This window comes from Elgaria multicarinata, chromosome 16 (genome assembly GCF_023053635.1).
Source record: "Elgaria multicarinata webbii isolate HBS135686 ecotype San Diego chromosome 16, rElgMul1.1.pri, whole genome shotgun sequence".
NCBI classification, from domain to species: Eukaryota; Metazoa; Chordata; class Lepidosauria; order Squamata; family Anguidae; genus Elgaria; species Elgaria multicarinata.
In genome coordinates this window covers 31,469,625-31,484,607 of record NC_086186.1, presented here as the reverse complement: position 1 = coordinate 31,484,607, position 14,983 = coordinate 31,469,625, and the positions used below count along the sequence as shown (strand labels likewise).

Genomic DNA, 14,983 nt, shown 5'->3' with positions numbered 1-14,983 from the left:
CATCAGCCTCTTCTCCAGGGTATCCTGTCTTCTCATTATGTGGCCAAAGTACTTCAGTTTTGCCTTTAATACCATTCCCTCAAGTGAGCAGTCTGGCTTTATTTCCTGGAGTATGGACTGGTTTGATCTTCTTGCAGTCCAAGGCACTCCCAGAATTTTCCTCCAACACCACAGTTCAAAAGCATCTATCTTCCTTCACTCAGCTTTCCTTATGGTCCAGCTCTCGCAGCCATAGGTTACTACGGGGAATACCATTGCTTTAACTATGCAGACCTTTGTTGTCAGTGTGGTGTCTCTGCTCTTAACTATTTTATCAAGATTTGTCATTGCTCTCCTCCATATTTATGTATTTACTTGAATGTATTATGTATTCAGTTGCATCACTGAGAACAGGAAAGCATGTTTAGGGTAAATGGTCTCCCCCGTTTTGAGGCTCCAGAGTTGGGGCCACTCTTTGTCCCTGCCCGACAGAGAAACACGAGGTTGAAGCTCCTGAGAAGGGTAGTTGGACTGCCGTAGATCACAGAGCCCTTGAACTCCTCCTTCTCCACTTTCCTTCTATAGGGTCTCCTTGGGAGAAAGCCAGCATCTGCCAAGGAATGTAACAGTGCTCTCCTGATGTTCCTTGGTGAGGAAAGCTGGGACTGCTGAGAGGTGGGAGACTGGGTCAGTAGCGGGAGCTTGCCCGGAAGACACTGTTGTTGCCAGCTATCCCAGGATTGAAGCCAGGGCCTAGAAGGCCATCCCATCCTCCTAAGCCAAAGCTGCCAGTAGGATTTCAACTTTGTTTGAAACATTGTGGTCTTTTTTCTTTTTGGGTTCCCTACTTCATGTCTAACAGCCAATCCCCTAAAGCACCACCTAAAGTAGATACCTGAGACCCAGGAAATGTTAAGTCTGGTTTGGCGGAGGCAGTCAGAGGAGTGGAGGGGAGATTTCCACCAGGTGGCCGTGGAAAAGGCCACATGAAAGGAAGGGCAAAGACAGTGAGGGAGCACTGCTTGGCCTGTTTCCCCTTCCATTCATGGAACAGGCTTTTGCCAGTCTGTGACAGAAAAAAATGGGAGACTTCTCAAGAAGCCAGTGGGCTCTCTGAGGACCTGAGATTACAAGGGATATTTATGGGAGATGGGAGGGGATATATAGCAAGGTGGAGAGCTACACAGTGGAGCTGCCCTGAACTTGTAAAGATGGCGTCAGGAAGGCTTATAAAAGCTTCCTTGGCTATGTTAAGAACAAGAAAAAGAGCAAGGAAGAGGGGGCGAGGTCCACTGCTTATGGAGGATAGGGAACTGTGAACAGGTGAAGGCAGAGACACTCAACTCCTATTTTGCTCCAGTCCCCTCCCAGAAGGGGAATTGTGTTCAACCTCGGACAAGTAGAACAAATGATATAAGGAGGGGCTTGCAGCTCTAGGCAAGTAAGGAGATAGTTAGAAAACACCTAGCTACTTTAAATGAGTTCAAGTCTCCAGGGCCAAATAAATCACATTCCCAAGTGTTGAAGGAATTTGCAGATGATATTTCAGAGAATCATCTGTATGAGAATTCCTGGAAAACAGGTGAGGCGCCAGATGACTAAAGATGGGCAAATGTTGTTCTTATCTTCAAAAAAGGGGATCCAGAAAACTACAGACCAGCCTAACCAGGGCCAAATAGAGAGGAAACAGTACCTCATGCAATTTGGAAGATATACTTCTATTAATGCAGCCCAAAAAGGCAGGTTGCTTACCTGTAACTGTAGTTCTTCAAGTGGTCATCTGTGCATTCACACTTAATGGGGCTCTGCAGCTGCGCAGAGCCTAGATCGAACTTCCAATAGCTAAGAAGGATTTTGGGCGGGAACTCCTCCCCCACCGTCATGCGTATATATACTATGTTCCCACCCTATCCCTCAGTTCCTTGAGACCGACGTTTCGATCCCGAACTTTAGGATAGCCCATGCTCCGGTACTGACAGGTTTACTAACACCAAAGCGGGGATGGGGGGGGGGGTTAGTGTGAATGCACAGATGACGACTCAAAGAACTACAGTTACAGGTAAGCAACCTGCCTTTCTTCTTCGTGGTCTCTGTGCATCACACTTAATGGGGCGATTAGCAAGCTGACTTACCGGTGGTGGGTAAGGTGTCTCATTGGAGGACGGATGAAAGCACAGCTCTTCCAAAGCAGGATCTGGATCTGGCATGTACATCCAATTTGTAGTGTTGAATAAAGGTAGGCTGTAATGTCCACGTAGCAGCTTTGCACAAATTGGATAGAGGAATTCCCCTGGTGAACGCTGTAGAGGGTATCACTCCTTGCGTGAAATGGGCTTTAACCTGGGATGGTATGTTTGGTATGCGAGTCGGATCGTTTGTTGGAAAGGGACGTTCCTCGGAAAGGGACCCTCTGCCCTTGGGTGTCACTACGTCCTCTGGGGAAGGAAGTGACGGTGGAGGTGATGAGGCTGAGGAAGAATCTGACTCATAGTCCTCATCTGAGTTAGCAGAGGTAGCCTGAGTGGCTCGGTACGGTGCTGTTTGGTTGTTGGTGGTGGGGGCGGTCTCAGTTTGGAGATTGGTGGTCCCTGCATGGTCTATTAACGGATGCACCTTGTGGCGGTACCGGTGGCGGTGGTGTAGGTTGTCATGAGGCAACGGCAGTTCATAATGATATCCACGGTGTCGTGGGCTTTGGCAGTCCGGGTGATCCATCCAGTAGTCGTGGTAATATTGTCTAGGTGGTTGGTAGTGCTTGTAAAAACGATCCCAATGTGCTGCGGGGATCTGGGGCGGTCCTGGTATCGACTGTAATCGGTGTAGTAATGCGGCTGTCTTCCTTGGTCCCTGGAATGGGAGTGTGAGGGAGATTGATTTAGAGGGCTCAACCTCCAGCTTTGAGGAGGTGAAGGAGATTGTCGGTGTCGAGGGGACACAGTGTCGACGGCCTGGTTTGGTGGTATTGATCGATCTGAGGATCGTTCTCAGAATTGATTTGCAGGTGGGGATGGTTGTGTGTGTGTGTGGGTGGGTGATAATTCCCTGATTTCCCCTTCCAAGGCCATTGAAAAGGGCTCAATAACAAGCGGAGGCAATGGAGACCCCACCAGTACTCGAATTGGGGAATCAAGTAGAGGAGGAGGCGCTGGTGCGACCGTTCGCGCTGTTTGTCACTGGGCTTTGTCCTTTTTCTTTTTCGGTCTTGGTTCAGTTGATGTCTTTGGTTTTTTTGCTCTCTTTGTTAGTTTTCTAGCCATGGTTTGGGCTATCAAGTTGCCAGAAGCTTGGAGGCCCATTGTTGGAGTTTGTGAGGTGGATGTGATTGGTTTGTCCATGGACGCCATATTGACTGGTTGAGCAGTATCAACTGCTTGGAGTGCTTTTTGCCACAAGAGCGACTTTAGTCTGTCGGCTCTGTTTTTTCTGGCTTGTCTCGAAAACGACATGCAATGCCTGCGGGTCTCAACGTGAGCCTCTCCGAGGCACAATAAACAAAGAGTGTGTTCATCGGAGGTAGGCAATTTACTGCCACACTGGATGCACTTTGTAAACGGGGCCTTCAAGGCCATAAGCTCAGAGGGCACGGCGGCAAATCAACAAAATATGACAATAACTTTTTTTTTTTTAGTAAAGGAAGACGAAGGATAACGAAGAGTGATGAAGAAGATATTGAAAAATTCTCAGCAGAAGTAGATACGAAGTCCCGATGAATCAACGCTGATGGCGGCTGAAGAGGAACTGAGGGACAGAGCGGGAACAAAGTATATATAAGCATGACGGTGGGGGAGGAGTTCCGGCCCAAAATCTTTCTCAGCTATTGGAAGTCCAATCTAGGCTCCATGCAGGTGCAGAGCCCCATTAAGTGTGATGCACAGAGACCACAAAGAAGAATAGCATTTGCCTTTCTTGCAGCCACATCACACTGTTGGCTCATATTCAGCTTGTGATCTACAACAATTCCAAGATCCTTCTCGTTTGTAATATTACTGAGCCAAGTATCCCCCATCTTTTAACTGTGCAATTGGTTTCTATTTCTTAGATGTAGAACTTAGCATTAATAAAAATGCTGAAGAGCACTGAGCCCAGGACTGAGCCCTGCAGTACCCTACTTCTTACCTCACCCCAGTTTGAGAAGATTCCGTTGATAAGCACTCTTTGAGTCCGGTTCTGTAGCCAACCGATAGTTCTTCCATCTTTTACCACTTTTACATAGTTTGTTAATCAGAATATCATGGGGCACTTTGTCAAAAGCTTTGCTGAAGTCAAGATATATTATGTCCACAGCTGTTAGGTTTGCATCCAAGGAAGCCTCCTCAGACGAAGAGGAGGAGGACAACTTACCCACACGAGAGAGAGTTTCCTCCCCCACAGCCAGACAGGAGATCAACATGCAGAGGGAGGTCACAGGTCCATCGGAGGAGCCACCGGCTAGCCAGGCCCTTGCCCTGCCTGATGTTCCGGAGGTGGAGGCAGAGACGGAGATGGTGACGTTACCCAGCCCTCGGGAGCAGAGGTGAGGAAAGAGGGCTGAGCAGATGCAGGCGGTGAGGAGGAGTGTGCGTGTAAGAAACCCGCAGGGGAAAGACACAGAGCCTAAATAGGAGGCAGGTGTAACAAGGCACAGCTGGACTTTGGGTGGGGCCAGACTGGCAGGACTAGAAAAAGAGAAAGTCTACGGCTGGGTCTTTCTGGTCAACACCTTTCACTCTCCCTGGTTGCCAGGTCCTTGCCTTGCTTCCTGACTCTGACCTTGGACTGTAGACTCGGACCGGCTGACTGACGACGCATCTACCTGACCCTGACATCTGGACAACAGACTCAGCTCGTGACTTGGATTGGACTTCGGACTGGCTATTGACACCGCGATATCAGCATTCCTCATTTCCATTCCAGCTTCCTTGGATTTTCCCTCGTGGCTGAACTCCTGCTTCTGACTAAAAGACCAGGACTTGATCTTTGCAGCATCCAGGCTTGAGTTTGCATTCCTGGCCAGAGATTTATAGCCGGGTAATGAACCAGTGTAATAAAACACTTAAGAGAGAACGCTTCAGCTCGAGGCGCGTCTTTGAAAACAGCATTCCCACTGTCCACAAGGGGGGTTACACAATCAAAAAATGAGATCCTGATCTGGTTTTTTGATATCCTGCAGGACAACTCTACCCCCACAGCAGTTTGGGAAGGTCAAGAGCTTCTCCACTTGCTCATACTTCTCCTCAGAAAGATGCTGGAAAAATGACGAAAATTGGAGAGAGCCACATCATACTGGGTGAAGTAGAAACCCAAAGACAGGTAGTTGTAGTAGGCATGGAGGAACTGGTTGTCCAAGCGGTTCACGCCCACTTCACTCCCAGCGTGGTAGTTCTGACGGATTTGGGAGGTCATGGCGGAAGCTGACTTCGGCTGGGCTGGGCTGGCTGGCAAAAGAATGAAGGGATGGGGTGGCTATGACCCTGCTCCGTTCAATCACTGTTGAACCAAGAGCAAAGGAACGAGGTCCAGAAGCAGGATTCAGATCTGATCTGAGATCAGATTAGTCTGACAGGATTTGTTTTTGACAAATCCATGCTGGCTTCTAGTAATCATTGCATTGTTTTCAAGGTGCTTACAGATTAACTTCTTTGTAATCTGCTCCCAAATTTTCCCAGGGATGGATGTAAGACTAACTGGTCTGTAGTCCACATCAGATTGCGATCTTTATTTCTTTTTGCATGGATATTTGTGTGTACACATTCTTCTCCCATTGATTAAAGTTTATTTGTTTGTGTTTTTCAAATATAAGCATGTTGTGGGGTTCATTTTTGTGGCTCTGCAAATCACATTGGAAGTTTGGAAGTATACAAACTTTGAATGCAGATTGTGTTCAAGTCCATGTTCAGTCTTGGAGGTTCAAACTGGGTAAATCCAGATCAAAAACGAACTGAAATGGATTTCTCATGCAATCCTACCAGGAATGTGCTAAAGTTAAACTGAAGCCTGGTTTATGCCTTCTCCCAGTTGTGTCTGAGGAGGAGATGCGAGGGCGAGCCTTTGAGCCCAGCACTTCGCTCCTTTCTGCTTGTGTACGTAATGCTAAATCCTGACTTAGTATTGTCTGCATACTTCTTAAAGTGCTAGCACTGCTACTGAGTTGTCTATACTAGTACACGATAACTATTTTTTCTTTATCCTGAGACTAGATTTTCATATAACCCTGTAAATTTTCTAGCATGTTTTTTTTCTGTTTTTGCTTTAAGTTTTTGTCATAGTGTTAATACTTTCTCATGCAAAATCCATAAAATATTTTTAAATGAAAAGAAAGGAAGTGAGAATTAATAGCTCATGGATTCTGCTGGGAAATAATTCATTTATGGCTGTTACCTTTACAGTACAAGAGAGATAAAATCCTTACACCCAGGCTCAAAAATAGTATAACTGGTTTTGATGTTTCTACTTTGAATATTTTTATGATAACCACTTTGTTAGGTTTGCCTGGAAAATGGTATGTAAATATTTAGAATAAATTGATGCATTTATTTGTCTCACTAGCTTTCTCGGTGTGATTACCTGAGTGCATGAATACAGTAGATGCAACGTGGCATGTTCTTCCGGTCATAGATGTCTGTTGTTTCTGGGTAAAAAATCTGAATGCAAAGCAAAAACAAAACAACAAGTAGCAACACACTGATTCCCCACTGAGTCTATTGCCTGTTCTGGATGGGGTTGCACTCCTTCTGAAAGAACAGGTTCATAGTGTGGGGGTACTCCGAGATCCATCACGGGAGGCCAAAGTGGCCATGGTGGCTCAGAGTCCGCCTTTACTAGCTTTGGCTGGTTCATTAGCTATGGCCTCTCCTGGACAGCCTGGTACCTCAAAGTTGGTTTACTGCAATGTGCTCTACATGGGGCTGCTCTTAAGGTTGCTCCGGAAGCTGGAGCTAGTGCAGAACACAGCAGCTTGGCTGTTATTGGGAGCTGCCCCTTTTCAGTATGCAATTCCTTTGCTGAGGAAACTGCACTGGCTCATTCATTCATTGTTATTTATTATGGTCACAGACTAGCAAAATCAACACCAAAACATACAAAGGATAGATTAAAAGTGACATAAAAACAAAATACAGCTTGGTGAGTTGCTTCTCTCAGAAGGATTGCAATGTTATTTTTCTAATTTGCATTGAGGTCATGAGAACGAGACCCTTTCAGTAATATGGGGGGACACATCCCTTAAACAGATATACCAACACTGTGGGGCTATATCCAGAAAAGGCTGTTAATAAAGGAAAGATTAACTTTTTTCTGCATTCCTCATACATGTTACAATGCAAAATGACATGAACAAGCTAATTTTGAACTATTTACCACTCTGTAGCAGCAAAGAGATGCTTTTTTTGTCACCGCCATGAAGTTCAGAGGCGTGGGACAGTAGGGGTTGGCAGGGGCTGCAGCTCTGTGTTACTCACCCCTGACCTAGCACTTACAAGCATTATAGCTACTGCAATCTGCACCAATTGTAATTTCCGCACTGTTTTCAATGGCAACCCAAAGTAAAATGCATTACACCCAGACATAATCAAACCATGTGTTCCTAAGGCAAGGTCACGTTTCTCAGGGCCACAGCTGACAAAACAGCTGAAGCTAGTAAAAAACACTCCTGGCTACCAATACCAACTGCGCTTCCATGTTAAGTCCAGAAGAACTCTCAAAACTGCATACCTGGCTCTATACTCTTTTAGACTCAAGGTAAAGACCTTTTTAATTTCTCAGCATTTTAACAGTCTATTAAATTAATTTTAATTTTGCTGTTTAAAATTTGTATTTTAAATTGGTACTACTTTCTGCATTGCTGCTTGATTTTATCCTGGCTGTGTTTTTATATTGTATTTTATATTATGCTTTATATGCTTATGCTTTGTTTTATATTTTGAATGGTTTCTATGGTTTTAATTTTTGTAAACCGCCCAGAGAGCTTCAGCTATTGGGCAGTATAAAAATGCAGTAAATAAATAAATTAAGCGAGTGCAAGCCCATACATAGTCAATTTCACACGCTATTCAAATAATCAGATTTCCACATCCACAATACTTCCATCTTGTCTGTATTAAGCTTCAACCTGTTTACTGTAATCCATCGCTAAACTGCCTCCAGAAAGATGTCCAGAGATTATATCACCTCCTTGTGATTAGAAGATGGAAACCACAGGTAGAGTTGCATGTCTAACAACGCTGTTTGTTTCTAACAGCCCCCAGAACAGTTGTTTATAAGTGGATACCATTGTTTTTATACTGTTGTTTATATGTTTTTGGTGGTTTTAAATTTTGTATACTTTTTTAATGTTCACTGATTTTAACTTTTGTAAACCACCCAGAGAGCTTCGACTATGGGGTGGTATATAAATGTAATAAATAAATAAATGTCCACATACTGATGACATTTCAGGCCAAAGCTCCAGATGCCTTTCCCAAGTGGTTTCATGTAGATGTTTAAAAGCATGGGGGAAAAGATGAAACCTTGAGGCACCACAAAGGGCAGCAGACATAAATGGAATAGATGTCACCCAGACTACCTTCTGAACTCTTCCCTCCACCGGAACCACAACAACACTTTGCCCTTAATACCCAACCCAGAGACATAGTCCAGAAAGGTACAGTGGTTGCTGGCATCAAAAGCTGGCAAGGCCTTGGTCACTACTAAGGTGACCAAGACGTTGTGTCCCAAACCAAGGCCAGAAGTCAGATTGGAGTGCTTCTAAATAGTCAGTGTCCTCTTGGAGATGATGAACTACCACTCACTCTAGAATCTTCCTAAAGAATGCTACATTGGAGACTGGGTGATCATTTTCTAGAGCCATTAACATCCAAATTTGTTTTATTTAAAAGTGGCTTCACCCACCATCATTGGGACAACCCCACCCCTAAGTGAGGTGTTCATCACTTCTTATACGCATAAAGTCACAGCCCAGCCCTGGCAGATTTCAAAAGCCATGAGGGACAAGGATTCAAAAAGCAGATAGCTGGTCTTTTTTCAGCCTTGGGAGCCAAAAATACAACTTAACCTTTGTGTGTCTATTTTTTCTTCTCCTTCCCTTTTTCTTTTTCCCCTTTTCCTTGGATGTAATGTCGTTATGTAATGCTTTTATGTTATGTATGTTTGCGAAACAATAAAAAATTGATCACCAAAAAAAAGAAAGGAAAAAAATATCTCAAAAACATGACCAAGCAACCAATCAATCCCTCTCCCACAATTCCTCAGCCAACCAGCCTCTCAGTTTATTACTACCATCCAGGTAATTAACTCCACCATCCATAAAGTCTCCAGATCCATTCCGTACTGTTTTCCAGAGTTCTACTAACTGTACAGGGGAACATATTCAGGAGACAGAGGATTTTAATCACTGGAAAGAAAGAAGCCTTTCTAGAATCACAGTACTTGTGGTGCACAACCCATGCCAGTCTTCCATCAGCACAGTAGGGACTTACTGATGCAGTGACAAGAGCTTACCTTGGGAAGGCCGATTTCAGCCATTGCATTCAGCCACTGAATCACATTGTCTGTATGCCGGAAGTGGAGGCCTGTAGCCTGAAATGCAAAGGGTCAGGACATGAAAGTGCATAAACAATCTGGCAGGCAGCCTGCACTACTGGGATGAATGAGTCTGCTGGGGCGAGGAATCATGATGAAGTGTTGACAGAGGAAAACTGTTGCCTGAATCTTACTGTGGCAATATGGGCATTACCACAGCCTCCTTTTTAAAGAAGCTTTTCTGTGATCCACTATAACTATAACTATTCACTTCCTTATTGATAGATATTATACAGCGATGTCGGCAGCCAGTTCGCCTGGAGATAAGGCAGCTATCAATTTTAAATGAAAAAAACCATTGGAGCTTGACAAGTGAAACTATCTACCTCTCATTGGCTGTATTTTTATTATCCTTGTCTGTATTTTTCAGAAGTCACAGTATTATTTATTACTTATTTATTACTTATTACTTTTCTGTCAATACTAGGAACTTCTTAGCAGAACAGGAAACACTCCCCTACCTTATATCTGGTCTGCTCACGATCATAGATCTTCTTGAGAGATACTACTTTTGGGGAGAAAAAGTTTCCAAGTTTGGCCAGATAGACCCCGTTCCTGAGCCCCTCTTCCAACTCGGTTGTGGGGGGCAGCTCTTCATTGAGGCAGGCCTCCATCCACCTGGAAATAAAGGGCAAACATGAGGAGCAGGGAAGCATCTCTAGGGCAAGCAAATCTCAAGTCCCATTTATTTAAATAAATTTACATACCTCCTTTCAATAAACAATTACCAGGGTGGTATACGAGGAATTAATAAAACAACACATTGTACAAACACAAAACATCAAAGTAAATAGCAGCAGTAAAGCAATTTGATATTAAAATTTTATCGGGTGTTAAAATATCTCCCGGGGGGGGCGGGGGAGCAAACCACTGGTAAGTTAAGAACAGGGACTCCAGAATCTGAAAGTCTCTCTCTGACTGCTGAGTTATCATTCTAATCAAGCTCTCCATGGCAAATCCTGAACCCAGCAATCCAAAACCCTGGTCAGGTAAAATGTTATTCATGAAGTGCTATTCCTGAATGCTGTTTGTGGTTTTACTTCTAGTCTCTCTCTCTCTCTTTAATTTCTTGGTATTTTCATCCATATTTACTTATTAACATTCCCTTGATATAAATGTAATGGTCCTTAACTCTGGGCCCAAGATCTATACTCACATGTGTCAATTGAGTGCAACCCCAGCTAGAATGGTGGTTGAATACCACCAACCCAGGCAGATGAACCACCCCACCAGGAGCACCAGGCCTTCATCAAGTCCATTACAATCTTAGACATTAAATCGAGCACTTCCACTACTTCACCTGAATTAAATGTAAAAGAGATAGAGCTGGCTGTCATGAGCATAGTGATAACGTCTACTCCAAATTCTTGGTTGACCTCATTCAGTGGTTTCAAGTATCACAGGAATGCTGTGGGACCCTCTACCACAAATGTCACAGGGCTAAGTAGAAGTCCCCCAACAATCTGTAATCTCCTTATGGATGCTCCTGATTTCTAACCTAGACAGACTACATAGAAGTCAGTGGCATCTAAAGCCGGGGAGGAAGCGGAGGAATGGCCTTTTCTGAGCCTCCTCTCACCTTTTTTTGCCTCTGGTCCCTGTTTAGAGGAATCCTTCTTCCTCTTCTTATATTTCAGAGTATCTGAAGAAGACTTAGGTAATTTAGCCTTCTTAGATATTTTTTTTTTAGTGGCTACTGTTACCATTGAGAGGCCAGGCGCTTTTATATCTGATCGACCCATGGTTAGAGTCGTGGGTCTTTGGTGAGGGGGAGAAGGCTCCATAGTTTGGATTGACGGCTCAAAGAGTCTGTTCCCAAAGGATGACTCTCATAGAATAGTAGAGTTGGAAGGGGAATGTAAGGCCATTAAGTCCAACCCCCGCTCAATGCAGGAATCCACCCTAAAGCATCCCTGACAGATGGTTGTCCAGCTGCCTCTTGAAGGCCTCTAGTGTGGGAGAGCCCACAACCCCCTAGGTCATTGGTTCTGTTGTCATACTGCTCTATCAGTCAGGAAGTTTTTCCTGATGTCCAGCCGGAATCTGGCTTCCTGTAACTTGAACCCATTAGTCCGTGTCCTGCACTCTGGGAAGATTAAGAAGAGATCCTGGCCCTCCTCTGTGTGACAACCTTTCAAGTATTTGAAGAATGCTATGATGTCTTCCCTCAGTCTCCTCTTCTCCTAGGTAACTGGTTCCATTGTCGTACTGCTCTAACAGTCAGGAAGTTTTTCCTGATGTCCAGCCGACTCTGAGGTGGTCGGAACGATTGCGCCTGGTTTGTTTCGAGTATCTCATACAATGAGTACAAGCCTCAATGACATGTCCTTATCCCAGACAAATTAGGCACAAAATATGACCATCAGCCACAACACACACATTTTCTAAATGGTGCTTTCAGTGCGATGCACTCGGGGAGCAAGCCTGAAATGCCCAGTCAGGAGCATAGGAAAAATGGAAAGAAGAAAGGTGTTTTTTTGTAGAGAAATAGAAGAGAAAAATGAAGGAAAAGATCAGAAGATTGAGAATGAAATCATGGAGGCCTCCAAATGAGGAAGTATTGTAATAATGGGTGATTTCAATTATCCTCAGATTGACTGGACAAATTCATATTCCAGTCATGACAAAGAGGTTAAATTGCTCGATGGCCTAAATGACTGTGCCCTGGAACAGTTGGTCATGGAACTGACTAGAGGGGAGGCAACCCTGGACTTAATCCTAAGTGGTGCTGCCCAGGACCTAATACGAGATGTAAACCGACGTGAGAGTTTCGGATTCTGGGACCACGGGCTATGCTACTTGGAACATGGACTCCTGGCAAAGGATGGATTGCACCTCACAAGGGCTGGAAAGAATGTGTTCCGCCACAGCATGAAGAACTTGATCAGGAGGGCTTTAAACTGAATCTTACGGGGGGTGGGGGAGAGACATAAACTTCGAGGTAGCAATGGATGAATGCCCATGGACCACAATACAGAGAACAGCTCCAATAGTGCCCCAAAATAGTGTCTGCAACAATGTAGGAACAAAGCCAGACTATAAAACACATGGTCTTCGATGTCTATATACTAATGCCCAGAGCATGGGAAACAAACAGAATGAACTTGAACTCTTATTACATGAAGGCAAATACGACTTGATAGGTATAACTGAAACTTGGTGGGATGACTCCCGTGACTGGAATATAGCAATTGAAGGATATAACTTGTTCAAAAAGAACAGAAGAAATAGAAAGGGAGGTGGAGTTGCACTATATGTTAAAAATACCTATCCCTGCACGGAAATACAGGCGGATCAGACTGGGAGCCCTGTCGAGAGCGTCTGGATTAAAATAAATGGGGCAAGGAATAAAAAGAACATGATAATCGGAGTCTACTACCGACCACCCAATCAAGGAGAAGACGAGGACGAAACTTTTGAGAAACAAATTGCCAGTGTTTCAAGGAAGTGTAATGTAGTAGTGATGGGGGACTTCAATTACCCTAATATGTGTTGGGAGACAAATACTGCCAAAAGCGGCCCTTCCAAGAAATTCCTGACATGTGTAATGTGATGACTTTCTCCAACAGAAAGTGGAGGAAGGAATTAAAGAATCGGCAATCCTTGACTTGATATTGACCAATAGGGATGACTTAGTGGATAAAGTGGCAGTTAGGGGAACTCTGGGGGAAAGTGACCACGTCATACTTAAATTCTTGATTATGAAGGAGACAAAAGTTAAGTATAGCCATACACGTACTCTGGATTTTAGAAAAGCTGATTTTAATAAACTCAGAACTATGATAAGTAAAGTCCCGTGGCAAGTGAACCTAATGAGAAAAGGAGTGCAGGATGGGTGGGAGTATTTAAAAAAGGAAATTTTAAAGGCACAGTAACAAACAATTCCAACAAAGATAAAAGATAGAAGACAACAGAGGAAACCAATGTGGCTCCACAAAAAGCTTAGAGATGACCTGAAAACAAAAAAGGATACATATAGGAAGTGGAAGGAAGGCCAGGCTACAAAAGAAGAGTACAGACAGGTGGTGCAGAAGTGCCGAAATGGCGTCAGGAAGGCTAAAGCTCAAAATGAGCTGAGATTAGCGAGGGATGCTAAAAGCAATAAAAAGGCTTTCTTCAGATACATGAGTAGTAAAAAAGTAAAAAAGTAGTAGGAAAGAAATGGTGATTCAACTGCTTAATGACGATGGCAAATTGATAACAGATGACAAAGAAAAGGCTGAAGTGCTCAATTCCTACTTTGCCTCAGTCTTCTCCCAAAAGCGGGGCTATGACCCCCCTGGAGAAAGTGAAGCAGAAGTTGAGGGGGCAGGATTGCAATTTGAGATTGATAAACAAATGGTCAAAGAACACCTAATTTCCTTGAATGAGTTCAAATCTCCAGGGCCTGATGAACTGCATCCTAGAGTAATGAAGGAGCTAGCAGAAGAACTCTCAGAACCTTTGTCTATTATCTTTGCAAAATCATGGAAGACGGGTGAGGTGCCAGACGACTGGAGGAGGGCTAACGTTGTCCCTATCTTCAAAAAGGGCAAAAAGGAGGAACCTGGGAACTACAGACCAGTCAGTCTGACATCCATCCCTGGGAAAATTCTGGAGCAGATTATAAAGAAGTCAATCTGTAATCACCTTGAAATCAATGCGGTGATCACTAGAAGCCAACATGGATTTGTCAAGAACAAGTCCTGTCACACTAATTTGATCTCATTTTTTGAGAAGGTAACCACCCTTGTGGACCGTGGGAACGCTGTGGACGTCATATATCTTATTATTATTTATTATTATTTATTTATATATATAGCACCATCAATGTACATGGTGCTGTACAGAGTAAAACAGTAAATAGCAAGACTCTGCCGCGTAGGCTTACATTCTAATAAAATCATAATAAAATAATAAGGAGGGGAAGAGAATGCAAACAGGCACAGGGAAGGGTAAACAGGCACTGGGTGGGGTAAAACTAACAGTATTAAGTCAGAACAAAATCAAGTTTTAAAAGCTTTAGGAAAAAGAAAAGTTTTTAGCTGACCTTTAAAAGCTGCGGTTGAACTTGTAGTTCTCAAATGTTCTGGAAGAGCGTTCCAGGCATAAGGGGCAGCAGAAGAAAATGGACGAAGCCGAGCAAGGGAAGTAGAGACCCTTGGGCAGGCGAGAAACATGGCATCAGAGGAGCGAAGAGCACGAGCGGGGCAATAGTGTGAGATGAGAAAGGAGAGATAGGAAGGAGCTAGACAGTGAAAAGCTTTGTAGGTCAACAGGAGAAGTTTATATTGGATTCTGAAGTGAATTGGAAGCCAATGAAGAGATTTCAGCAGTGGAGTAACATGGTCAGAGCGGCGAGCCAAGAAGATGATCTTAGCAGCAGAGTGGTGAACAGAAACCAACGGACTGATGTGAGAAGAAGGAAGGCCAGTGAGAAGAAGGTTGCAGTAGTCCAACCGAGAAATAA

The 14,983-nt window shown here is 44.0% G+C and overlaps 1 protein-coding gene across 1 annotated transcript in view; it reads right to left on the bottom strand.

Annotated features, from left to right (window-relative positions):
- IQGAP1 (IQ motif containing GTPase activating protein 1) overlaps positions 1 to 14,983 on the bottom strand; it is a 111,927-nt gene that overhangs the window by 66,571 nt on the left and 30,373 nt on the right. Inside the window, exons 3-5 of the mRNA XM_063142387.1 lie at positions 9,996 to 10,152; positions 9,454 to 9,531; positions 6,523 to 6,599 (exon numbers count right to left, since the gene is read on the bottom strand). Of these exons, the coding sequence (XP_062998457.1) occupies positions 6,523 to 6,599; positions 9,454 to 9,531; positions 9,996 to 10,152 (312 nt within the window). The remainder of the gene's footprint in view (positions 1 to 6,522; positions 6,600 to 9,453; positions 9,532 to 9,995; positions 10,153 to 14,983) is intronic.